This window comes from Carettochelys insculpta, chromosome 1 (assembly GCF_033958435.1).
Source record: "Carettochelys insculpta isolate YL-2023 chromosome 1, ASM3395843v1, whole genome shotgun sequence".
NCBI lineage: Eukaryota > Metazoa > Chordata > Testudines > Carettochelyidae > Carettochelys > Carettochelys insculpta.
In genome coordinates, this window is record NC_134137.1 from 258534606 (window position 1) to 258561049 (window position 26444).

General features: G+C 40.4%; 2 protein-coding genes across 9 annotated transcripts in view; one reads left to right on the forward strand and one right to left on the reverse strand.

Moving 5' to 3' along the window:
- EPS8 (EGFR pathway substrate 8, signaling adaptor) overlaps positions 1 to 9182 on the forward strand; it is a 237387-nt gene extending 228205 nt beyond the window's left edge. For all 8 annotated transcript variants that reach the window (XM_075005164.1, XM_075005154.1, XM_075005210.1 and 5 more), the window contains 3 exons: positions 465 to 645; positions 1257 to 1386; positions 8509 to 9182. In XM_075005164.1, the coding sequence (XP_074861265.1) occupies positions 465 to 645; positions 1257 to 1386; positions 8509 to 8622 (425 nt within the window). In that variant the 3' untranslated portion in view covers positions 8623 to 9182. The remainder of the gene's footprint in view (positions 1 to 464; positions 646 to 1256; positions 1387 to 8508) is intronic.
- A 155-nt stretch (positions 9183 to 9337) lies between these two features.
- The window catches only part of PTPRO (protein tyrosine phosphatase receptor type O), a 109892-nt gene continuing 92785 nt past the window's right edge, over positions 9338 to 26444 (reverse strand). The window contains exons 23-26 of the mRNA XM_074999038.1: positions 24633 to 24787; positions 21532 to 21667; positions 18591 to 18710; positions 9338 to 17081 (exon numbers count right to left, since the gene is read on the reverse strand). Coding sequence (XP_074855139.1) covers positions 18606 to 18710; positions 21532 to 21667; positions 24633 to 24787 — 396 coding nt within the window. The 3' untranslated portion in view covers positions 9338 to 17081; positions 18591 to 18605. The remainder of the gene's footprint in view (positions 17082 to 18590; positions 18711 to 21531; positions 21668 to 24632; positions 24788 to 26444) is intronic.

Consider the following 26444-nt stretch of genomic DNA (forward strand, 5'->3'; position numbering starts at 1 on the left):
GTTTTATCAGAAAACCAATGCCCCAAACCAAAATATGTCGGTTTGGAAGTGCTGCCACAGCACAATATAGGAATCATTGGTCACCTGCTGCACGTTTCCTGTCTCATCTACCACCTGGGCTCCTTGGCCGGACTACATGTCCTCTGCAGCAGCAGCAAGGTCTGCCCCTATTTTTTTGTTTGGTTGGTTTTGGCTGAAATTTTTCCTTATTCCAATTTTTGCTGGAAAAAAAAATGTTCTTTGGATAATTAAACAAAAGTGATATTTTTTCCTATTGTCAGTATTTTCTTCGAGGTAGAAAAAATATTTTTGACCATCTGTAGCTAATGCTTTTTTGTTTGTCTTTTAGAAGTGGAGTGTGGCATTACTAAGAACAAACCTGTTTTTTCTGCCAGAAGCATCTTTTACAAATCCTTTCAAATAGGTTCCTTGTTGTGTTCATCTTTTTTTCTTTCTCTGTTTAGGTAGGAAATCCCAGATGGAGGAAGTCCAGGATGAGCTTATTCACAGGCTTACCATTGGCCGGAGTGCTGCCCAGAAAAAGTTCCATGTGCCAAGACCAAACATACCAGTTGTTAATATCACTTATGATTCCTCTCCAGAAGATGTGAAAATGTGGTTGGAGTCGAAAGGATTCAGCCCAGTGTAAGTCTGCAGGTGAACTTGGGGAAGTTCTCATCTCAAAGCGTAAAGAGAGAGAAACCAAGATTTTTTCCAAAAGTGGCTTGGATGTTGACTGACAAACTTGTGATGCTTTTCGGCATTCTGACTTTCAGAAAGTTTACCCTCTGAAAATCTATTCCCTTTAATATGGTGTCCTGAGTCTCCAAAATATTGAGGTATGAGGAACCACAAATCACTCTTGAAAACGCTGTCCATGCTCCTCAGGCACGTTCACAATGATTCTAAAAAATGGCGATGAGATTGGACCCTTTCATTGGTAACTGACTTCCATCCTAGCAACCTGTAAATCTCATCTTCAAAATTAGCAACTCATTTCACCCACAACAGGTCAAACACTACAAGTTGCCGAATTTTACTACAGGGTTGCACTAGAATGGGCACTGAGGGCACCCAGCCCCTTGCGAAGTCAAGTCAAATGTTAATGGTTTTGACCAGCTTTGAGGTACTAACTTGGGAAGCAAATGGCTCATATTTATCACTCAACTAGGTGGAGTTCTATTATTTTTGTTTTGATTCTCACGGAACTGTAGACTCTTATGATGATCACTTTTTGTTACTGCACTTTTTTTTAGGACTGTTAATAGCCTTGGAGTGTTGACGGGTGCTCAGCTTTTCTCTCTCAATAAGGATGAATTAAAGACTGTTTGTCCAGAAGGGTCTCGAGTCTACAGCCAAGTCACTGTACAGAAAGCTGCATTAGAGGTATGCATAACCATTCGTACCTGAACAGTGCGCACTAACTGGTAATTGTAAGAAATTCTTTGGTTCAGTTCCCATCCTCTAATAATTAGCAGTTAGCATTAGATTTTCAGGGGGTCAGATTATTTTTCACCTACTGGGAGGGTTCTTATGCCTTCCTGTGAGGCATTGAGTCCTGGCCATTATAAGAGAGAGACCCCTGGTCTGATCCAATACAGCAATTCGTGTGCTCAACTGCCTCTAAAATCAGAGGTGATTCTGCCTCCTGATTGCAGCTCATTTTTCCTCTCCCTCCTTTCCCCCTCCTTTAGCATGTTCTCAGCCAGAGATACCTATGCCCCAGGAGGAGCTTTTCCAGGGTAGTACATCAACTCACCTATATATTTGCCTAGTTTTACAGGTCTATAATAAAAGCAGTAGCAAATTCAGTACAATCTATAATTTCATACACACAATTGCTTGTTTATACTGCTCAGTATATTGTATATTGTAACGTAAGTATAATAGTTATAGTCCAGTTGGGTTATATAATAAAAATGAGAAAGTAAACTACAATGTGCTGTGACACTTCTGGCTTTTTGTCTGATTTTGTAAGCAAGTTGTTTTTATGCGAGGTGAAACACGAGTGTACAGAAGACAAGACAGATTCCTGAAAGGGTACATTTGTCTGGAAAGGTTGAGAGCTTTAGTAGGTTATAGCCAGTACAGACTGAAATTCTCCCTTTCACTCTGCAGTGACATTCTATCACCCTGTGGGATTGTGACTGGAAGGACGGACAGACAGACAGTGCATTTTTAAGTGGTGTGTGCTTATAGCCATCCCTTTTGCAGAGATAATCAGGAGTGCATGCCTTCTCTGGAGGAATCAGTTAAAGATTAAGAAACATGACAATGGTTGTGAATAGGATCTATCAAATCACTCTGGAGAATCATAAGAAATTTCTGATTTGACATTTGTGTGTGTTTATACACACATCCTTTCCTTCCATGTTCCCCCATGATTGATAAGACATTTACTACAGCTATTTGTGATAGAAGACCTCATGAACAAATTTAGATGGAAGATGAGAAGAAGGTTTCTATCCAACAGAGGAGTGAATATTTGGAATAGTCTTTCAGTAGAAGTAGATGGGGGAGAACAACCTAGCTAGCTTTAAAATGGTTCATGATAATGTGTGAACAGGATTAGACAGTGGTGGTGTCTACAGATGCAGAGGACTGGATCTGATGACCCAGGAGTCCACCAGTAGGTGATGATCCTACCAGTTTTGTTTGCTGTGTCCCTGTTTTCGGAAACATTCCTCTCTGAGCTGTGGATGTTCATCACTTCAGAAAATCAAATCCAGTGACCCCTGTTCCCTCAGATTGGACTGAGATACTACCAGTTTGTGTGGCATTGAAAACCAAACATTGATTGGACAGTAATGACTTCCAATCTCTATCTTAGTCATCTTGTTTGAACTGTTAACTTTGAGGTGAAATGTTCCTTTACCAGTCTCAAGAGCTGTGCATGCCCCTACCAGTACTGACGCTGTGGGAGGTAGTCTCAGTGGAGAAGCAAGGAACAGAATGAGCCACAGAGGCCAAATATAAACTTGAAAAAGGTGAAACATCCAGTTTTAGGGTTGAGGCAAATTAGCTGGGCAGTATGGGCAAGTAGGCACTGTTGCTATTCAGTATGATTATAGTCTTCCACCATCAATCCATTGCTTTCTGTGAATGCTGTGCGCATTGTGTTTACATGTATTATATTTTTGTGTTTTGTATTTACTTTGCCACCAGCTTCTATACTTTTATTAGAAAATAAGTAATCCCTCTCCTCAGTCTCAACCACTTGGATGGACATTGGGAGGAAATAAATTACTAAAAATGAATTTTACCCAAATTTAGTTTTACAAATTTTTTACAAAGTTTTACCAAGATTTTTAATGGCAATATGTTTGGGAAATTTTTCTTTAAGGGAAACATACCCAGTTTTTAAATATCATGTTTATTATGATTCAGACATTTGGCATATGAGTAATGTAACTGTAGACATCCACATACCTCGTAGTTACTAGAAAGGGAGTACAATACTGGTTTGATGGAGGTGGTCATGGAAACGAGCAATTTAAATAATGATTACGAAAGGAATCCCTGTTAACAGTTTATGCTGCCCAAGGGCATGGTGGTGTCCTGCCGGCTATTAACTGTGGTGATGCACTATAAGCAGATATGATCTGTCTTGCTGCACATATCTAAAAAAATCCTTGTGTTTAATGGAAGATAATTTGAAAATTGAATATGTATCAGATTTGTAGAAGCCTGTCATTCTGCCTCTGTGGTGTTAGCTTTTTTGCTCACTTTTGGTTTAAAATTAAATTTCCTCATTTTCAGGAATTTGAATGATCAGGGCTTGTCCATTAAGATTATCTGCAAATGTTAATATGCAGTTACTGGAAGTTTTAACAAGAAGGATGATGTTGGCTTTTCTAAACCTTAATTATAATTTAGTCTCCAGTTTATGATTTGATTTTTACCGTATTAAATTAAAAAGTAATAGTCCTTTGGGCAATGTGGTGCATTAACCTCTTTTCCTGATGTCTTACTGGTAACCTTTTTTTCCTGTTGAAGTAGCATGAGGGTTTTTTTCCCTGTGTAATTCCATCCTGCTTTGAAGATCATGTTCTTAAATTGCTGAAAGAAAATTAAATGGCACTCGCCATTTCTGAAATCATAACTAACAAAAAATGAACTGTCTTGTTGTTAAGGGGCAAAGAAATAAGTTATCACTCAAACTGGAAGCAGTTCAGATAATAAAGTTGATAGAGCCATGTAAAATGGTATAATCCATGACATACAAATTATCTAAACACAATAGACTCTTCTATAAATATCTGGCCAGCCATTGTGTTATGAGTTTAGCCACACCACTCTAGCTAATATATACAATGATTAGAACAAAAAGCAGTCAAGTAGCACTTTAAAGACTAGCAAAATAAACTATAAATTATATTATAAATTATTTTGCTAGTCTTTAAAGTGCTACTTGACTGCTTTTGTTTTGATAGTATATAGACTAGCACAGCTCCCTCTCTGTTACTATTCAACAAGGATTAGGTTTCATGTAATCTAGAGTTAACATCCTGTGTCTAATACTTGTGACATGCCTATCGGCAGTATTGACTGATTCGTAAGTCAGTGTAGATACAAATAATAATTTGTGCTGGACATATAAGTCTGAATACACTGAAATTCCTTTCCATTCTTGTCCAAAGACTGCTCCATGATCTGTGTCCTTTCTGCAATGCAGGGGAACATTCAACTTCTCACTAATGTGCTCCCAAATGTGTTCACTAAATCCAGGGAACCTGCTTTACCCACCTCTGTGTAATGGCTAATTCTTCAGTTAAAGGGCGAACTAATGCCGTAAACTTAGGCAATTTGTAACTGAACAGTTGGGCTTGTAGAAAACACCAGTATGTTAAGTGCAATAATTTAAATGTCTGTTTTGTTTTATCTTGTGGTTTTTTGATCAGTTTTGTGCTAAAAACCCTCCATTCTGACCTTGAATTAAATCAGAATTCAAAAGGGCTGGATCTACATGTGCCCCTTCCTTTTGAAAGGGGCATGTTAATGAGCAGGTTCGAAAGATGCTAATGAGACACTGCAATGAATATGCAGCACCTCATTAGCATAATGGCAGCCGCGGAGATTCAAAACTGTGGCTTTTCGAATTGCACACCGCCCGTGGAGACAAGACCTTCCGAAAGGACCCCCCCCAGTTTTTGAAAGCCCTTCTTCCGATCACAGATAGGAAGAAGGGCTTTCGAAAACTGGGGGGGTCCTTTCGGAAGGTCCTGTCTCCATGGGCGGCGCGCGATTTGAAAAGCCGCACTTTTGAATCGCTGCGGCCGCCATTATGCTAATGAGGCACTGCATATTCATTGCAGCACCTCATTAGCATATTTTGAAACTGCTCATTAACATGCCCCTTTCAAAAGGAAAGGGCACATGTCGGCCCAGCCAAGTAGAAGACCAACCCACCGTCCCACAAAAAACCCTCAAAACTGGAGCTTTCCGTGACCACTCTATAAACATGGTCTAACTAGCCTACAGAAAGCAAAAAGTCAAGAGAAGGTGTTCTGGGTGGTTTTCCCCCAAAGGGTAATAAATGATTTCTTACAAAATTTGTTAAATTTAATCAACTTTTTTCCTATTTTTAATTTTTAAAGAAAGTCTAAGGAAAGTAATTGAAGGCATAATGACTGCTCCTGAGCAGTGTGCTGTAAAAAGAATTGCTCTGTGTCCAAAGCCAAGAGTGTGGAGTTGCAACCTGGTTTTGTTCATGGCTTTGCTATAGACTTCCTGAGTCAGTACAGGTCAAACACGTTGAGCTCAGCTGTGCCTATATCACATTTAAGCACCATGGACGAGCGAGAGAGTGTTGATCGCCCCTCGTAGGGGGCTTTCTGCCCAGCCTCAGGCTAACAAAACTTGAAGGGGTTGGCTTTAAAGTGTCCTGAATCTGCCCAGCAGAAACTAGCTCTGCCATGCTGTCTGCATGGCCCAAACCAGGCAATGAAGCTCCAGTAGCCATGGCAAGGTGGTTGACCAGGCACAGTAGGAGCATCTTTATACTTGCCGGACATTCTCTTCTGCAGCAACGGGGTGGGGAAGGGAGTTTTCCCAGGGTTTCTCCAGGCAGCTTAAGCTCAGTTTTTGTCACTGATGCAATGCAAAGTGAACTTAGTGCACCTGTTACCGGTCTGTAACATGGGATTAATAACAGCTGACTCCCATGTAGAGATGATGCATGCCTTTATTCCACTGGTGAAAGCAGCATAGACGTTCCAAACAACGTATCTTTACATCTGGTCAATTTTGTTTATTACCCCAAAATGGAACATATAACGTCCATGTTCCTGGTGGTATCCTTTCATATCTCCATTAACGGGAACTTTGATCGTGTCCAAATAGAAGAATTAGATCCCCTCAGAGTTGAAAATGCCTGATTTTTTTTCCCCAATACTCACATCATGTTGCTCAGCTGTAAACTCAAGCAAAATAGCTTATAGGATAATAACCTGTAATCAGTCTAATTTGGCATCAATTGTAAAGAGCTATAATTAAGAGCCATTTGAGGAATTGTTTACTTTATGCTTTGCATAAAGAAACTACTGCTAGCCTCAGATGATGCAAACTTTCGATCTGCTATGGGGAAGGTTAATAATCTCCAACTTCTTACAGCAATTTTGTTACACAGCTAGATTATTAGTAGGTTTGGATCCAATTGTGTAATCTACTAATGTTATTCAAAAGTAATATGCTGTGTGAAAGTGTCCAATATAATTAGCATTTGTTCTTAGATGCTAATGACTTAATTCAAATCACCAAGTGAGCCATACACAAAAGAGAGAAACAGAGACTTGTTATAGTTTCCTGCATAAATGTAGAATGGGAAGAACATAACCTTTTTTTTAAGTTCACCGAAACTGCTTTTCAGGCAAGGTTATTTGGGTTGTTTAGGTGATGTGTGTCAGTCCAAACTGCACTGTTGTATGTGCAAAATCCATGTGCTAAAATGCTTATAGGCAGGTAAAATGAGTAAATTTAGAGTTCCTAAATCCATATTTAGTCCCAATCCTGCAGGCACTTGTATGTGCTCAACTTTCTGCACATGGTGAAACTGTCAGATTTTAAAAGTTTGAAATGACCATCATGATCACATAATCTGACCTCTTGCACATTGAGGGCCCCACAGCCTCACCTACCTACCCTTATAATAAACCCATAATCTTTAGCTGAGTAATTGGAGTCCTCCGGTCACTGTTTAAAAACATCAGGTTTTAGAAAATCCACCATTTAAAAGTGCTCCATGCTGCAGAGGAAGGGAAAAAGCCTCCTAGATCTCCACCTATTTGCCCTGGAGATGGGTTCCTTGCTAACCCCAAATATGGTGCTCAGTTTTAGCCTTGCAGCTTGTGGACAAGACTCAGTAGACAGACACCTGGGAAGGAACTCTCTGTCTAGGGCCCACCCCAACTAATGTGTCATTTCTGGTTGTTTGAGATACATTGGCTGCTAGCAGTTGCAGATCAACCACACGCCATTGTAGGCAATCTCCTCTTACCATCCCCTCTATAAGCTTACCAAGCTCAGTCTAGAAACAAGTTAGATTTTTTTTTTGCCTCCACTGCTCCCCTTGGAAGCCTGTTTTAGAATATTACTCCTCTGATGGTGAGAATCCTTCTCATTTCAAGCCTAAACTTGTTGATGGCCATTGACTTATGTGGCACTAAGCATGTAAAATTAAACAGCTCAATCAATTTAGCCTAAAAGGATGATGTTCTTGCACTATTGAAGTCAATCACAAATCACCTAGGCCATGTCTACACTACAGCCATCTTTTGAAAGATGCTGTTCTGTAAGATCTTCTTCCAGAGGAGCACATGCAGACACAAGAAAGAGGGTAATAAAATCAAACTTCTTTTTTTGCTAGTGAGCATCCAAACAGCCCCCGCTCTTTTGAAAGAACAGGCCAGGGATCAAAAAATCCGGTGCCATGAGGACTGCGTTTTCGAAAAACGGGCCCGCAGAGCATCTACATGTTTTTTTCAAAAGAAGCTTTCGAAAGGAGGCTATCTGCCTGACCCAGGAGCAGAAGAGGGCTTGCAGAAGAAGAGTTGCATTCTTTCAGTTTCAGATCGAAAGAGTGCATTTGGTGTATGGATACTGTGTGTTCTTTTGAAAAAAGGACCTGATTTTCTGAAAGAACTTGCTAGTGTAGATGTGGCCCTACTGTCTTCATTGAGGTTAGGGTTTCGTCCCTGAGTACCCCATAGCTTTTATTGACATCAGTGAGAGCTGAAGGTGCTCACCAGAACTGAAAATCAGACTGGACTTGTTTAGAAGCCTACAGCCATCATTCAGGAAGGCATATAAGAATATGGTGAAGTCCCTCCCTGCACACTATTTAGGACATCACTTAAGTGCTGCCCAGAAAAGGGCACTTTACATATCAGAACCTAAATGAGGATGTAAGACCTAATGTGACAGTTTCTGCCTTGTCACAGTCTTGGGCTGAAAAGTGTCATCGTGTTGCTAGAACCACAGATTAACTTGTTTCCTCCTTTTCATTTTTAGGCTAACAGTGGTAGCTCAGAACTACAGGAAATCATGAGGAGACGACAAGAAAAAATTAGTGCCGCTGCCTCAGATTCAGGAGTGGAATCTTTTGACGAGGGAAGTAGTCACTGAATGTCTTTTCCTTTTAATTCTCTTGCTCCTGGCATCATTCCATCAAGCTTTGTTTTAGGAAGCAATGAAGTGGAATGTCTGATTTATTATTATTTTGTAGACATAACTTGTTGCCATAAAGAAACCGCGCAGCTGGACTTGAGAGAAGTACCCCCTATGGAAGTTGTTGGCACTTGAGAATACTCTTCCACTCAAACATGAGTTTTAGCTTTGTGGAATTAACCATTTCATGCTCTCTCTGTATAATCATAAACACATTGTTTGTTGCTTTTGGTTTATTCCAAGGAAGCTGAACAAGCAGTAAGACATACTTGGCGCTTCAGTAATGTAAGAGTTTCAACTCCATCTGTTGCTGTACTCTGTGATTGACTCCTTTTGTCTCAGTCTCATGCTTTGAACAGCAGGATGTTCAAATTCATGTACAATTTTTTGATGCCAGCAATCAAAGACAAAACGTTTGGAATGCAAACACCAGCTCCAGTCTTCGGAAGATACTTTGAATTTTTCTTGTACCTCTAGCAAGGCACTTTATTACTAATGAAGCTGTTGATAGCAAGATAATATGTTCTGTACCTTGCTTTTGTTTCTCTTTCACTGATTACAAACCATACTATTACACAGCACAGAATAACAGAAAACATTAATACACAAGTCAGCTTACAGAGGTGGTCAGCGCTGCCTTTGATAGCCATAAAGGCATTCACAGTATTTAGTAGGCCTGCAATTTTTTTTTGATAACTTAGTCAAAAGGAAAATGTAATCTAGACTTTCTTTTTTCATGTTACTCCTAAATGTCAAATTTCTATATGTTAAAAAAAATCATATATAAATTTAATCCCTTAAAAATTATTGATTCCAAGGGGCAAAAACACTTTCCAACAAATTTTATTTTTGGAAACACAATTTTTGTCACAAAATGTTCTATGGTTTCACATGTATAAACACTGAAGTCATTTAGAAAGATTTCATCATCTAGTTTAAGTAATTTTCATAGTGCCTTTTTCACAATTCAACTAAAAGTCTGCAATAAACAGTGTTTGATGTATGATAAATAGTTGTTATTTTTTGTTGTTGCAAAAAAAGAGTTGAGGCTAGGAATTATTCCTGATTTTTATCTTGAGAGTTTGCTCTTTATATCCATACTAGACAAAGTCTTTTGTAATCTGTGCTCCATTTTCAGAACATGAAAATCCCATATCTTAATAAATGTATTTAATGCCATTCATCCCAAAACCCTTTATAAATCTTTTGCTATGTGTATATTTAATGTAAATAGTGTCTGTGTTTGTCACTCGGATACAGTCTTGGCCAAAATGGAGAGAGCAAGCTTTACGACTGCAAGTGAAGAATCCTGTGTTCAACTTTAAACTTCTGCAACCAAAGTATGGCCCAATTCTGGGTTTATATAGTGTTGCCCCTCCCCCCCATTTTTGTCCTCAGATGGCTGCACAAAACTATTTTATGTAAGCAAACTCTGACATCACAGCATAGCCCAGCACCTTGACCAATTCTCTAAACATGAACTCTTGTGTGTTTTTTAACTCCACACACTGATGGTATGCCAGTCCTCTACAAAAGTACAGATTTCCTGGTCTTAGCAGGAGACAGGTCTTCCTGTTGTAGGGGTTCTCTTCTGGGCAATGACTGACTGACAAAATAGTATTGCACATTGCTTTATTTTACATCAAACACAGAGTTACAGCAGATCAGAGTAGTAAAAATTTTATGTAGGTCTTTAAAAACCTAAAGACCATAAACCACAACTGCAAAATGGCACAAAGCAGTCATATCCTACTCTTTGCTGGCAGATGCAAGTTTACATATTGTTTGCATGTCCTTCTGTTTGTCACTTACAGATTGATTTACTTGGGCCAAAAGGATATGTGAGCTAGGAGGTAGTGGGAAGACTGTTCTATAGTTTTAAAAAAAAATTCTGAAAATCGGAAGTGGGACTAACCCACAAAAACTCATGACCTGATAAATAAATTTGTTAGTCTTTAAGGTGCTACAGGACTGCTTGTGACGCTACAGACGAACATGGCTGCCCACTATTCCACCTGCAGTTGTGACCCCTCTCAGCAGCCCAGGAGTTGGGGGTGCAGACTCTAAAACAGAAGTGGAGAGGGTTGGTCTCAGGCTAGTTCAGAGCCCAAGGTCAGAGCTTGGACACATCTGCACTACAATTTTATAGCCCATGTTTTAGTGTAGTGTAGCCATACCCTGAGGTTACTATGAAGGAAGAACCCTGCTCCATCTCTGAAAGACAAGGAGTTAAGTGCATAACTCTCCTTTTAAAGTTTTATTGGGGTGGCTGCTCCCTGGTTTCAGGGAGGCTGCATCATGGATGTCTGTGGCCGTTTTCGAGAGGGAAAAATGATCCTGTTGCTGTTCAGAGGACAAGAAATTAGCAGTCTAAAATGACTGTTTCACAGCTGAGACCTAGGCAACTCCAAACTATAGTTTTATGACATTATTCGTGCTAAATTATAGCAGCCAAGTGTTCTCCGCATGTGTGTGTGTGAAAGATGAGTCTCTCCTTTTCCTAAAATGACTCTGAAAGCGCAGAGGTTCCCTGAAACCTTTCACACTTGCCCAGCCCCCACATTTAACAGCTATCGCTCCTGTTCACTGTCGCCTAGGCAAAGCAAGGCAAAAGAACCCCACCTTCAAACTTCACAGTGAGTTTGTAACAACATTTTTCTTTTAATCTGTGTTCCCTGTATGCTGAGCACTTCCGCAGTGGCCCAGAAGAGATTCATATTCCTCCCAGCTGATTAGCAGAGCGCCCACAGCTGGCAGCATCTGTCTCTAGAGGTGATAAACTAATTTAGTCTGCACATCTATGGAAAAAATTAGACAAAACATTGGTCTTAACCATGACTCAGTGTTCACGGTGGGCGAGGTCTCCTGCTGGTTCTTATTTGAACTGTTAAACAGAAGTGGGTTCAGGTAAAGTGGTGATTTTTAAGAGGTTTACGGTCCAACAGTGCTATGGAGAATTGAGACTCCAACTTTTGTTAGGGTCAAAGTCATCGATGCAGGCTGCCCGCTAGCAGTGTGCACTGAAAATATTGATTTGTTAGACACAGCAGACAAGGCAGCAAAGCACATAAGGACATGCTGCACTTCCTTTGCTTTCGGTGGGAATTAAGCACATGCTTTAATGTTAAGGAAGTTGCTTTGTTGACCGGGGTGACCTTATGTACAGTTTTAAATACTTCAGTGGAGTGTGAGGCCTCGGTGCTTTTAAGATGAAAGGGCAGAAGCTGAGGCAACAGAACATGAGAACATGATGTAATTATTTAACAGGCAACCCTGGATATGTAATTTTGTGAAAAAGTGCCATTTCAGATGGGTCTTTGAAAACTGGTCGTGTGCTTACAACTTACCTACGTGCAGTGTAGCTTGTCTGTGCACAGATTTAATCAAGCAGGTAGTGCTGTGGACTTTGTCAGGCATAAGGCTAACATAATGGGAACACATGGAAAAAGACAATATTGATCTGGTACATTACTGGTCACTAGCAAACTTCCTAGACTGAAATATCCCATGTCTGCTGATCTTGAAGTGAGGGCACAAACTAGGCCCATGTTTTCCAAGGGTGTGCATGTTTATATTGTGCATATACCAAGTTGGATTATAGGTCTCTACATGAAGAAAGCTCCAACACTTGTGCGTGTTAATTCACCCAGGTATTTATTTGCATGCTTATGGCTGCTCCATGTTATTTAAGTCCATATATTCATCAGTTTTTCTCTTTAAAACAATCTCCCTTATTATCCCACTTCTGTGGGTGGGAAATACAGTTCTGCTGTGACAGGAGATCAAAAACATAAACTGGCTATAACCATTGTTTTTAATTTCTCATGGGTGGTGTTGCAAATGATAAAGAAAACCGATCAAATAGCTGAAATTCCTTAAATGTGGCTGTCTGTCAGGTTGTGGACAAAACTTGACCCTGTCTCTATCACAGCATTTGCACAGTTTAGAAACAACAGAGTGGCTGTCAAAGTGACAATTCCCAACTAGGTGAATAAGCTATATCTTATTTTAAATGCTCTAGAGGCAGAACTGTTAAGGCTCATTTGAGTAGATGGACAGATTGATTCAGGAAAAAAGGATCAGGCATTTGGTAAATGGTGCTTAAAGTGCAAATAGTTTTGTCATATTAGGTATCGCCATGATTTGAAATATGAAATTTAGAAACTATGAACTTTCTGTTCCTTTCTTAATCAAAAACCGGGGCATTACAAGGGACTTAAGCCAAATGTCAGCACTTTACTATTGTCTTGGAAGATACCATATACTTTTTTTCCTAATTTATGACAACTTCATCACTGCTGTCACAGTCATGGGGCGAGGTTAGCTACATGTGGGAGGGGGGCATCACTTGCCTTAGCAGGTGCTTTATTGTCAGTGTTTATGGCTAATGTAGCATCCCCTCTGCAACACAGTCAATGAATGTAGAGCACTTCTTGGTACAGAACACTTGCTAGCAGCACATGTCTGTGGAGGTCATCTCTCTACAATGTTACAGAAGTGATCTGAAAATCTTAGCTAGAGAACCTAAATCAAACAATTGGCCAGCTTTTATTACAAAATCTGCATCCTTCAGACATTTTCAAACTTGCATTGCCTTTGGGGAAGGACAGCGCAGTGGTTAGAGCATCAGCTTTGTGGACCCAAGATTGTGAGCTCAATCCTTGAGGGGGCCTTTCCCATCTTGGGGGCAGGTTAGATTGGAAAAAAAAAGTCAGGGACGGTGGTAGGTCATGCTGTGAGTTCAGGGGACTAGACTCAATGACCTTTAGAGTTCCCTTCCAGTTCTATGAGAGATGTTTATCATCTCCATGTTTCATTATGAGAGCAAGCATGTCAGAATGAAGCAACTGGAACCCAAACCACATTGGGTTTGCTTTAACTGAAATATTAACCCAAATAGAGAAGTGCACTAAAAAGGCATTAAACTAAACTCACACTGTCTTACATTTTAAATAGGCAGTTAGTGACAATATAATGAGCTCTCTGAGAGGAAATAAGCGCCCAAACTTATTAGGCTTCTGGTAGCCGTATTCAGCTTAATCTTTAAGGTCAAATTGACCATTCTGGAAACAATGTAAGAGTTTTAGATGCATCACTTGCCCCTGCTAAAAGTGACTGTGGCAGGCTACTGTGTTCCCTAGAGGGAAATGACCTTTTATCCCATTACACCCCAGCGATTGCATGAGAGAACACTCTTAGAAACACAGAAAAGAGTGAGGTCTGCATTGCAGGGAAGATGGTGGAACATGTCTGTCCTATTCTCTCACATGGTTCCTTTCACAGTGGCAGCTGTACACCTACCTACCTCAGATTTACGTCAGTAAGGCCATGGAACCCAATCATGGTGAACCTACTATAAACCATTTAAGGGTTGTCATTCTAATGTAAAGGATGGAATCAGAAACCCCAAGTAAGTCTATCAGCATTTTGGGTGTGCAACTAAAATGGGGTGCAGCCTGGGGGAAGATTTTCATTACAACCACTTCTGACCTGTACTAAATTACCAAAAAGAAAATATCATTGTATCAGCCTTTGAAGCTAAGTACACCCTGCCCATTTATATAAACTTTCAGCTGACATAGAGAAGATATGTTTGGAGCTGTGCCAGTTGTAGCATTTGCAAAAATTGTGGTATTTGGTTACTTGTATTTAATTTGGGGATCTTCTCAAGCTAGCTACAGTCTTATCATGCCCAGTCTGTGCCTAGTTAGAACGTCCATCTTTGCTGTGATATTACAGTTGCTATAGACCTAGTACTGTCTCTTTCTAAAGGGAGACTTTAGAGAATTAGGGAGTCATGGACAATGACTGCACAAAAATAAATAAAACGTCCGCAAGGTTTTCTTTGACTAGTGTAATTTGTGCCATTTAGGTTCACACAGCTCTGGCCCCCAGCTCCAAGTCTAATCTACAACTGCAAATAAGCTAAGTCTAACACAGATATTTATACACATTACTTCTTTGCTTCAAATTCATAACACTTCCAACAGTATGGAATTATCACTTGTTTTCCTTCCATTGATTCTGTAGCCAGCATGTTAGGTAGAGGGTTGTATATTGAAACCACTGTATTGATGATTGGCTAAATGTGCAAGAACCATAACTCTTGTTTACAGCATGTTTGTCCTATTAGAGTAGACAGGCACCTGAACCAAAACCCCAGTGCCCAATTCCCCTGCACCTTGTGGGGTACTGGACAGTACAAGCCAAACTCAGATCCTAATGTTGAGGCCAGCCCCATCGTCAATGTGTCAAATGAAAATCCTTGATCCCAGTCTTGGGGTGTTTGAACTGCAGCTATGATCATTGTACTTTAGCTCCATATGCACGTTGGAAGGAATCAACCCGCCCCCCCCATTAAGACAGGGAATACATCTTAGGCAAGCGCAGGAAGGCTTGAACTACATGCGGAAATACAGACTGTGGCAGGGGATTTTAGTACTGGTTTATGATTACGAATTCTGCTTTGGTGAGGTGAGAGAGTCTCCTGTGTGGCCTTAGTTCAGGCTAGAGACAATGGCACCTCATTGTCATTAGTGGCACAGAGATGAGCCCTCCAGCTCAGAGTCGAGGCACATTGATGGGGCAGTGGAAGACACCTGCAGGGCTGTAGCCTGAGCAGTTACCAGTTCTCTCCCTGAAGACAGGATTACATACTGCAGGACTATCAACCCGGCTGCTTGAACCAGCACTAAATACCCATTTAAAGAAAATGTGGGTTACACTGCAGCCCTTCACAGAGCAGCAGCATCCTACATGTGATAGCGAAGCAGAGCCCGAACTAACTTGTTGCCCTCTAGAGAGGATGACGAGATAGGTGTGAAAAGTCGAGCTGCTGCTGCCTGTTCAGAGATTGGCACTTGTAGCTTTCAGCCATGTGACTCTGGCACCCTTTCACAAGCACCCAGTTTATTTTTTGAGAGAGTGGAATAGATTAAAGCTGTGCCAATACAGCATCGAAAAGATGATCTGTGGTGCACAGATATGAGGCTGAGAGCACCAGGTGGGAAAAGCAGTAGCTTTGTTCACAGTGACATGTTCACAGGTTAGCAATCCATTGTGTTTACTTTCAGTTCACATTTTTTTTGTTTACACTGAGTACCATTGCCTCTAACTTCCAATGAGGTGACAAAGCAACAGGTTACAAAAATGCCATCAACATCCAAGCTGAAAGCATCCATGTCACAATACACAACAAGGTACCAGAATTGTACAAAGCCAGAAAGAATAGACTATACCTAATTATGCTGCTTAGAAATAAAACTGAGGGGGAGGAAAAATCCAAGACTGACAAACCAAAAACCCAACTCCAAAGTCCCTGGAGGAATCCATACCGAGGCATTGACAACATCCTACTAATGAAGCCATAACAAGTTCCTTAGCATGCCAAAATTCTCACTTCTACATCACCATGAATTCCCAGCTCATCAGAGATGCTGCTGTATTCACTACAGCAATATTTTTCCCCCTCAGCATGAACTAGCATCACATTCTTACATTGGGCTAATATTTTTTTAAACAAAACAACCCAAAATCATGAGTATAGGCACTATAGACGGCTCAGACAGCTAAATGCTACAGCAACAAAGTCTACAGGTTCTCCCATTCTGTGCTTGCATCAGCTTCAAAAATTTTTTTTAAGATGTATTGGCTCAGGCTGTTACTGAAAGGAGTAAACACTGGAACAATCCTGAGGCTTAATTAGGAGGAGCACAATCACAAATTAGACCAAGAGAATCTTCTTTAGTGTAGGTCTTCTACTCTAGCCTTGAGCTGTAGTATATGGATTTAATGAGCATTAACTAAAGCTCCCTAGGTATTATATTCTCCCTACTCCACTGAAGCACAAAACCGCTTTTCTGCTGTAAACAGAGTCAAACAAATATCCCATTTCCTCTTCACAAAATCTGCAAACTTTCCTGTTTGTATATGCCTCATAGTCACTGCTAAGGTATTATTAGATACTAACAATGCCTGTTCTCTTAAGCACAGACCAGTGACATGTGAAGAAAGCTCTTCTTCCTATAGATTCAGCCATTAAAAATATTGCACTTACTCTAACCTTAAGCCTAACCTGCACAGAAAAACTTATACCAAAACAACAATAACAAAACCCCTTCTGAAATGCTGTATATTGTGCACGTATTCTAGTATATTTTCCATCCTGCTGTTTGTGGCATTTGGTCCAGTATTTTAAAAATGTCCAGGAATTAAACAGTCCAAAGGACACTGCAGGCTCTTTAAGGCTGTCTCCCCAGTGCTTCTAAAATTTACAGTATCTTTCTTGTATTGTCCATATACTGCAAAGCAGTAGCCTTCCATGGCAAAACAGCTAGCAGTTCCAACAGACAAAAGTAAAACAAAACAAAACAAAAAAATCCGAAGCAAGGGAAGATGGGTGTACTTCATGGTCTCATCTGGAAGAGAACACAGCAAAGATTCCATTTGTAAATGACACACAACATTTGCCATTTAGTTTTGGTTTTATGGGAGGGAACAAAAATCCAGGATATGCAGGTCAGTAAGTGGCAAACTCACAAGTGATATTGGGTGCAAAACTTGATGCATCTTAATGGGACCTAATTTTTCACAAAGAGTTCAGCAACCCCCTTTTAAAAAAATCAAATTAGGCACACAAAAGCACTAATCACTTGCTAAAACTGGCCATGGTTTCTATTCGTGGCCTCCTAGGTCAGACCAATGGTCCACCTCCTCTTCTGACAATGGCCAGTGCCAGGTGCCTCAGAGGAAATGAGTAGAACAAGTAATCATCAAGTGATCCCTCCCCTGTCATCCATTCCCAGCTTCTGGTAAACAGAGGTGAGGGCCACCAATTACTTCATTATTTTATGTATGTTTGGGAAATGCAGGTGGAAGCTGGGATTCTCCTTTCCCCACGTCATTTGGAAACACACTTTAAAGAAAAATACATTGGTGACAAAAGTCTGGCTGATTTGATGGGAGAAAAGAAAGGAGATTTAAAAAGGAACAATTTGGAAGAGAAGGCAGTGTCCAAAGTTAATACACTAAATTATATAATCAAACATATACCTAGCATAGGCTATCCCAAAGCGCTTTACCAATCTAGCTCAGTTTCATTAACTCAGTTTTACCAGTGAGGATATGGAGACATGCAGCTGATAACTAATGCACCTAAGAATGCATAGCAGATCAATGGCAGTGCTAGGAATCGGACCCCCAGCATTGTGACACCGGCAGACACGCTGGTTTTCAGCAGTTTGATGACATATTTTGACTTTATAATTTTTCCCTTGTCTCACTGAAAGGTGCTTAAGGTGTCTGTAATAAGCATTACATTACTCGGTGAGTGTGCTGGTAACAGCACGGGACTGCTTCCACAGCAGGTTTCATAAATTCCTCACCACTTACTGTTGGACTTTATTTCCAGCCAGCTCTCTCTGCAGAAGTCAGAATAAGGCAGTCACGGGGAGGGGTTCAGTTGACCCAGATAATATGAGCTGTTTGTAGATGACAAGTGATTTCATATGCACTGATGAGTGACAAGCCCTGATACCTTTTTGATTTTTAATTTCCCTTTAACTTTAGGAAAGTGCAGAGACCACTGGAGGATTTAGATGAAAAGCTGGCAGAGGGTTTCATTCCAGCCCCCGCCTTTTATTTGCCAGCTTTAAAAAAAAGAAAAAAAAATTGGTAAGCCAAAAAGATGGTCTTAAAATGCTACGAAATGCAAGAGATTGCCTTCTCGTTACCTGAACACACTACCACCGCCATGAGGGTAGGAGGAGACCAGGGCTGGAAAGCTTTCCACCCTCAGGTAGAATTCTTGGAGAATAGGAAAAGGTGCAGTGAGGGTCCTGATGTAACATGTTCATTTCACCAGCTGTTGCCAGGGGATTGTGTAAGCAGAACTGAAGGGGCAGAGGGGTTGGGGGGCGCATACATACCACTGTGATTCTGAACTAGGACTTGCTGACATTCTCATATATGACATCACTGATGCAGAATTGCTGTTTCTTCTTTAACCACATCAATTGCACGCACTGGTGAATAAAAATGTATTGTTCCTTGGGAGAAAAAGACCAAAACATATATATAGCGTGGTTAAATCCAGTCAGTAAGGTAACATCTGACAATAGTCTGCACACACATTCTTAAATACCTGTAGTTAATGGTGTAGTTAATAGTGCGCTGGCTGCATTGCAGTATCCCCATTCGAGCAATTAGTTTATACTGTACAATACCAATGGAAGCATAAAAGTCATTAGACCTATCCGTGTCACTATCATTGACTCTTCTCAATTAACTGAATTAATAGACAACAATGAGAAGTCCTGTGGCACCTTACAAACATATTTATTGGAGCATAAGCTTTCTGACATGCATCTTACTTCCCCTATATGAATATCTTACTTCCCCTGTATAAAACTATGGTACGCCCACATCTTGAGTACTGCGTGCAGATGTGGTCTCCTCACCTCAAAAAAGATATATTGGCATTAGAAAAGGTTCAGAAAAGGGCAATTAAATGATTAAGGGTTTGGAACGGGTCCCATATGAGGAGAGGCTAGAGAGACTGGGACTTTTCAGTCTAGAAAAGAGGAGACTGAGGGGCGATATGATAGAGGTATATAAAATCATGAATGGTGTGGAGAAAGTGAATACAGAAAAGTTATTTACTTGTTCCTATAATATAAGCACTAGAAGACACCAAATGAAATTAATGGGTAGCAGGTTCAAAACTAATAAAAGAAAGTTTTTCTTCACACAGCGCACAGTCAACCTGTGGAACTCCTTACCAGAGGACGTGGTGAAGGCCAGGACTCTAACAGAGTTTAAAAAAGAGCTTGATAAATATTTGGAGGTTAGGTCCATAGATGGCTATTAGCAAGGGGTAAGGTATAGTACCTAGCCTTTTGTCAAAGGTGGGAGATGGATGGCAGGAGACAAATGGTTGGATCATTGTCTTCGGTTCACCTCCTCTGGGGTACCTGGCATTGGCTACTGTCGGCAGACAGGATTCTGGGCTAGATGGACCTTTGGTCTGACCCAGTATGGCTGTTCTTATGTTCTTATCTGACGTGCACTTGACGAAGTGGGTCTTTGCCCACAAAAATCTTATGCACCAATAATCTATAAACTGCCACAAGACTTCTCGTTTTTGCGGATACAGACTAACACAGCTACCCCCTAATAATAGACAATATGGCTGCATCTACCCTTGCATTCCTCTTTTGAAAGAGGCATGCAAATGAGATAAACTGAAAATGCAAATGAGGTGCAGATTTGCAAAGCTGGTGCCTCATTTATATATTATTTCAAAATAGCTTCTTTTGAAAGAAGAAAGCCAGTGTAGACACTGCTCTTTCGAAAGTAAACCCCATCTTCAACAGAATCCTTCTTCCCCTTTTTTTTATGTAGCTCAAACAGGAATTAATTAATTCCATTCAGTTTGTCAGCTGTTCAGTGAACCTTGGCCAAGTTTCTAGTTTTGAGGGAAACTTGAATTCAGGTGGAGCTCTGTGTGGTTTCAAGTTTTATAATGGATGGTTCACAGAGCTCTAACTGATCCAAACTCACTGTTCTTAAATTACACTGACACCTAGTGGCCTATGTGGATAAAGACTTCAAAATCCCACTCTAATTTAAAACGAAAAAACAAAACAAAAAAACCCCGAAGAGGTCAGTGCTGGCAACAGCAGGCCCAGGGGCACGGTGGGCAGGCGGAAGGGGCCATCTCTGCACCCCAGGCGGTGGCGTGGCCAAGGGCAGTCAGCCCAGATCACAGCGCACCCCATGCCTCAGAGCCACACGGAGCAACACTCTGGTGGCAATTCATAGGGGGACGGGGCTTCAGGTAGCAGCAGCAGCACCTGGGAGCTCCAGACCTCTTTGGTCCCCAATGCAATTGCCCCCTTTGCCCCACGTCAGCAGGCCTGGGTGGCAAGCACAGAAATGGAGGCTACCTGTGAGCTAAGATTTTCTTCTTTGTCAGGATTCATTAGAGCAAGATTTCTTGACTAAGGTTATGAAGCAGGTGTGTTTCCCTCACAACAACAGTGTGACAGGTCGTGCTCCCCAGTATTTAATCCTGCCCACTGGCACCCATTCCTGGAATACTTTAATCTTGATCTAACTTTGCAAGGTGTTACAAAGTCCTTCTGTTGGGGGCGGGGGTGTGTGGGCATAGTAGGAACAGAAAGGCAAGAGGATTCATCCGTGCTTTGCCAAAATGCCAGTGCAGCAGGAAACTGGCCAGCTCGCTAACAGCATGAAACTTGGAAAGCCATCAAAACTGGGGGACTGGAGAGCTTTAGCCAAAAAAGAGAGAGAGGTAGAAGCCTCTGGTTTGCTCTTTCTCTCTTTTGTTTTTGTTTTCTCATTTTCATATTGTTGTATTATTCTTGGGTCTTCAGGTGACACTTGCTTGAATGATGGATCTGATTGGTAGTCTGATCCTATTACCAGTTCTGTCAGTCATTTAAACCCTTGATCATGTCTAATGTTTTTTTTTAATGGCGTATTTGAAATAACACAAACATTTCTATTTTACCCTTGTTCACAAGCCAGTTTCTTATAAGGTGGGACCCGTCTACCTGCTTTAGAAAGTTTCAACAAGATTTTAAGTTTATTGAGCTTCCCTTATCTATTGTCATTTGAGGTAGCAGATTCATAAAATGTGAAAGTATTACATATTTAGCATGGAGAAGACAATTATTTTATCTATTTACAGGACTGTATCAGAAGCTCAACAGACTTTGCAACAGACAGACAGACCCAAGCAAACTCTACAGAGAAGAGCATGAAATAGTTATGGTACCTACATTAGTGCAACATGGTATTTTTAATACATTTAATTTTACAACTCCATGAAGATTAAATTCATACCTCTGTCTGTACCATGGACATCCTATATGACCGCATATCAGACACCAGCCCTAATATATCTACAAACTCATGATCACGGATGTGCTGTAAGAGCCGATCCAATGCTATAAAGGTTCCTGTCCGTCCCACGCCAGCACTGTAACACACACGTTATTACCAGTTATTACTTTTGGGGGGCAGGGGTAGAGGGGCTGAGTGGTTGTGAGGTACTGAAAACAAATGATGTATGGGTATTCAGATGAAAATATGTCTAATTTACACTGGATTCACAGTTGATTAATCCTTTGACTATATGCTGCACAATAATTCACAGTTCACAAATAAAGACGACACAGGACTAAGTGCTTGCAATTATTTTACCTCTCTTTCCAAAATGCTATTAGTTATATAGACAATCTGGTAGGGCAATTGACTAGTTCTGCCTCGATAGAACTAGCTGGGCTGAAAAACTCAGAGCCTCAGAGTGGTATTTTGGGCCCAATGAAAAGGTGTAACTTTGGCCATCTCTCATTGTGTTGACTGACCATCTTTTCTCTTACATTTTTCCTAATGATGACGATAGATACAGCTCAATGGTGTTTTTACATGTGAATTCAGATTGATCTACATTATGGTGCCTATAGCAAATGAGCATGACGAAATTACGCTGGCATCAGCGCTAACCAAAGTCCACAGATTTCTAGTGAAATGGTCATTGTGACACTGATTGGTTTTGAGGGGTCCAGAAGAGATTTTCTGTGTTCTGAGTAATAGCTGTTAGGTGCTAAGTACTTTTTAAAGTCAGGCTATTTATTCAGATGGCACAATAAGGACGTAAGATGCTAACTTTGGAGGTGCACAAGAAAGTCAGGCACATATTGTTTTCTAGAGCAAGGGAAAAATTGAAAATCTTAGTTTACTTTTTTTGGTCTGATTTTCAAAGGTGCAGAATAGTCTGATGTAAATACATGTGGTTTCAACAGTCCAAAACCCTAGCCTTTTGCTTTCACGTTCTTGACACAATAGTATGTAAAATTGGTAAATATTATTTGTATATCTAGAGAAAAATTTTAAGCTGACCAGAGGTGACTTTAGGCATAAATTGACTAGGCAGATGCATAAAACTTCATATATCTGGGACTCGGATAGGATATTTATAAATCCAATAAAAGTAGTTGTTTTCATACATATGACAGAGATACAGTAAAAGTTCATGAATGCAATAATAGATTTTTGAGCTTATTAACTTGACATGTCCTGTCAATAACTAATTAATCCACTTTCATGAATTTGCCAGACAACAAAAATAATGACTCCAAGAAATAAAAATAATAAATGTATAATTCTAGCAGGTCATCAATTTAATAAATCCAGTAACAGACTATCAATTTCATGCATTCATTAAAGTTAGAGAAGGATATTAAGGATTTCCAAAACTACACAGAAGACATTAATTGGTTCATTTTTTCCACTGATTTAATGAAATCATTACTTCCATCCAGTACCCTTTTGGGTGGGGGGGGAAAGGAAAAAAGGAGCTGCTACGCTGGTTGTCACCCAGCTCCCTGCCTGCGCTCACAGACAATCCCATGGCTGGGGCTGCCAAGCTGCTGGTACTCAGTACCAGCAAATACTGGCACAAAAAAGCTCTGCTTCCATCCATACACACTGTAAGATTTCTGCTGCATGCTAACATTCTATCTGAAAACACATTTCTCTGCAGGTGGCATTAACTTTATGAAAAAGAAAGATACTCCACGGATGCTCTAGTGTAGTACAGCTACTCCCTGTACTCTCCCACTGCAAAGTATGCACAAACAAGGGAGTTAAGTCTAGGGTTATGAAATTACATGCTGCAGATCAGTCTCCTCCTTGAGCCTACCAGTGTCACTCTCAAATTTGCGTTAGGGCTCTGTCCTGCAGCTTTACTCACCATGACTTAACATAGTAACTTCTGTGGAACAACTCCTAAAGGGAAGCTGCAAGACTGAACAGTCTTAGAAAGGAAACCAGCTGCTATTGCACCACTTCCTAGTGAGAATTCAGGAAATCTTCTGAGGAACTAGAAAGGGTGATATTGTAAAAGTCTATTTGCTGAGTAACGTCATAGGTATTTAGAGCCCACCAACTGACTGCAAAGGACAAAGTTCCAACACACCACTTCAGCAGTGAGGAAGCTATGCCTGAAGCTTTTGACATTGTTTGCATACAATGTAACTATACCTATACCTACCCACAAACACATTTTCATATCTAAGGAGCAGATAGATGCCTTAGGACAGTTGATATAGGGAACTGGGGTTAATAGATTCATGAAGCTTTGACTTCCATTCAGGGTATCCCCTAGCAGTGCACATACACACTAACTGATCTGTTACATGCCTTTTTCTATCTTATGACCCTAAATTAATCTACCACTAACAAGAGTAACTTACCATTGCACATTGTGGGGCAATTTCATCTTTGATGTCACTACAATGGAATTATATCAGGAATCAAATTTGGTACAATCGTTAATGCAGCACCTGCCTTCAGAGAGCTCAACAGTCTTACAAGAAGCCTGATGATGATCAACAAAAGTGACAGTTATGATTTAAAAATGCTGCCCTCAAGGAGAGAAGAATATGGCTTGCTGCCTGCTTACGGATTTAACATCCAATATTGTGTACTGAAAGCCAAGTTATCCAAGAGTGATGACCTACAATAGTACTTCTCTGCAGGGAAACAGCATACTGGTGGACAGGCTGTTTTGATTTTTTCATACAAATTGCAAAAATGTGGAAATGGAAGTGTACGCCAAAGTCATCAGATGATCTCAAACAACACTGCCCCTCAGATGATCTCAAACAACACTGCCCCATGGACATCAGTTGAGCGGTGCTAATTTACCTGTCAATATTTTGTGATGATAAAAATTTGTAGAGTATGTCCCCACAAACCCCCTTCTCTCTCCTTACACCTATGGACACAGAATATTCTGCCACATGGCCAGGATTTTACCATAAGACATAAAAAAGTACAGTCCTCTGCACCTGGGAGGTGGAAAGACATCCCTCTTTCCAGTGTTCTCAGTGTATTTGAATGGTTACACACTGAAGGAAAATGGAAAAATAAGCGTTTACCTGCAGTGTACGACCATGGGGCCTTTGCTCTTTGTTGACTGCTGTCTGACCATCTGTACAAACTGCAAGATGCTCTCTGCAGCATTTGTAGTGGGAACACCATGATCAGGCCAGGCAGTGTAGTTAAAATGCATTACATCTTGCACCTCATCAGCCTAAGGGGTGAAAAAACAAAAAAAAAAGCACATTCATATTCATTTTACCTGCGCAGACACATTCAGGCTGACTCATGCATTTATAAATACAGACAAACAAAATGAGAAAATTAGTTAAAAATGTTAAATATTTTGTGGGAAATTTTTCAAATTATTTTTGCTCCACAGTTCCTAAAGGAAATATTTTTTCAGTTAGTATCTTTTGCAAATCTTAACGGATTATCAAAAATAGTCTGGTTGGGAAGTTTTTGTTTTGTTTCTCAGTTTTCTCTTCCTCCCCTACCGCTTTATTTATTTATTTATTTATTTGCAAAGACAAACTTGCAAAGACAAATTTTAACATTCAGATTTAATCGAAAAGACTATAAGAATCACACAAAGGTTTGAATTGGTTTTTAACAAAAGCATTTGGCAATCAAAAAACAGCTAGCTCATCTAATTGTAATATATTAGAAACAGTGTTCCCTGCAAGCTGAGTGCTTTGGCAGCCACCCAGGAGAGATTCAGGTGCTGCCCAGCTAATTAGCTGAGTGCCCACTGTCACCCACAGCCAGCAGCATGTGTTTCTACTGGTGGTGCACATCCACACATTCCCTGGTGCACGTAACAAAATTTACTCTGCCCAGGGATGGAAAGAATTAGATGGGGCTCTGCTTAGCAGTCTATGACAGCACTTGAACAAACAAAAAGCTGGCTTGCAGACAAGTGCACTCAAGTGAGAGCTTTTATCCCTATAACTTGGGCAGAGAGTTAATGCTGTAAATTTCTCAAACACTATGGTTCCGCTCCATGGTATCAGCCTCCTATTCTTGCAAAAGTTCTAATCATGATTGCTATAATTATTAGTGCCATTTAAAATATCGGGAGGCACAGCTGAAATTGGAAGAGAGACCTGAAAATCTGCTGATTAGCCAGACGCTTTTGGTTTTGAAATCTGACCCTCACAAGAGAATTTCTGTACTTCCTGGGTTTCATACTTTGGAAATACCTCAAGAATGCAATGAATGAATGAATGAATGAACGAATGGATGCAAATCAGATATCAGGAATTTGAATACACATAAACCTATAGATGAGCACCTTAATCTCGCGGGACACACGATAATGGACCTGAGGGTAATGGTATTATTACAAAGAGATTTTAACACCAGAGTACAAAAGGAGATATCTGAATTGGAATTCATTTACAAGTTTGATACATTTAACCTGAGGCTCAACAAGGATCTCAATTATCTTACACATTACAAGGACATTTTTCCCACCTTTGATATTCACAGGAATGGCAGACAGCCCATCCAACTTAATTTACTCTTCCCAAAGCTCCTCTCAGTGATAAGTGACTCCCTTCAATTCCTCCCTGTTCTTTTTCTTTTTCTCTTTTTCTCCCCCTCCTCCTCCTTTCTCTCCCTGCCATCCAGCTCCTTGCTCCATATTTCCCTGGTTTCTCAGTTCTGCTCCACAATCTGATGAAGTAGGTCTTACCGACAAAACCTTATTACCTAATAAATAAAATGGTTATTTTTAAGGTGCTACAGGACTACTTGCTTTGTTTTGTGAAGGTACAGACTAACATGGCTATACCTCTGAAACTATCTCAAGAATAGACATTTTGACCCAAATTAGGAAGTATGGAATTGACAGGGATGGTTGGATTTTG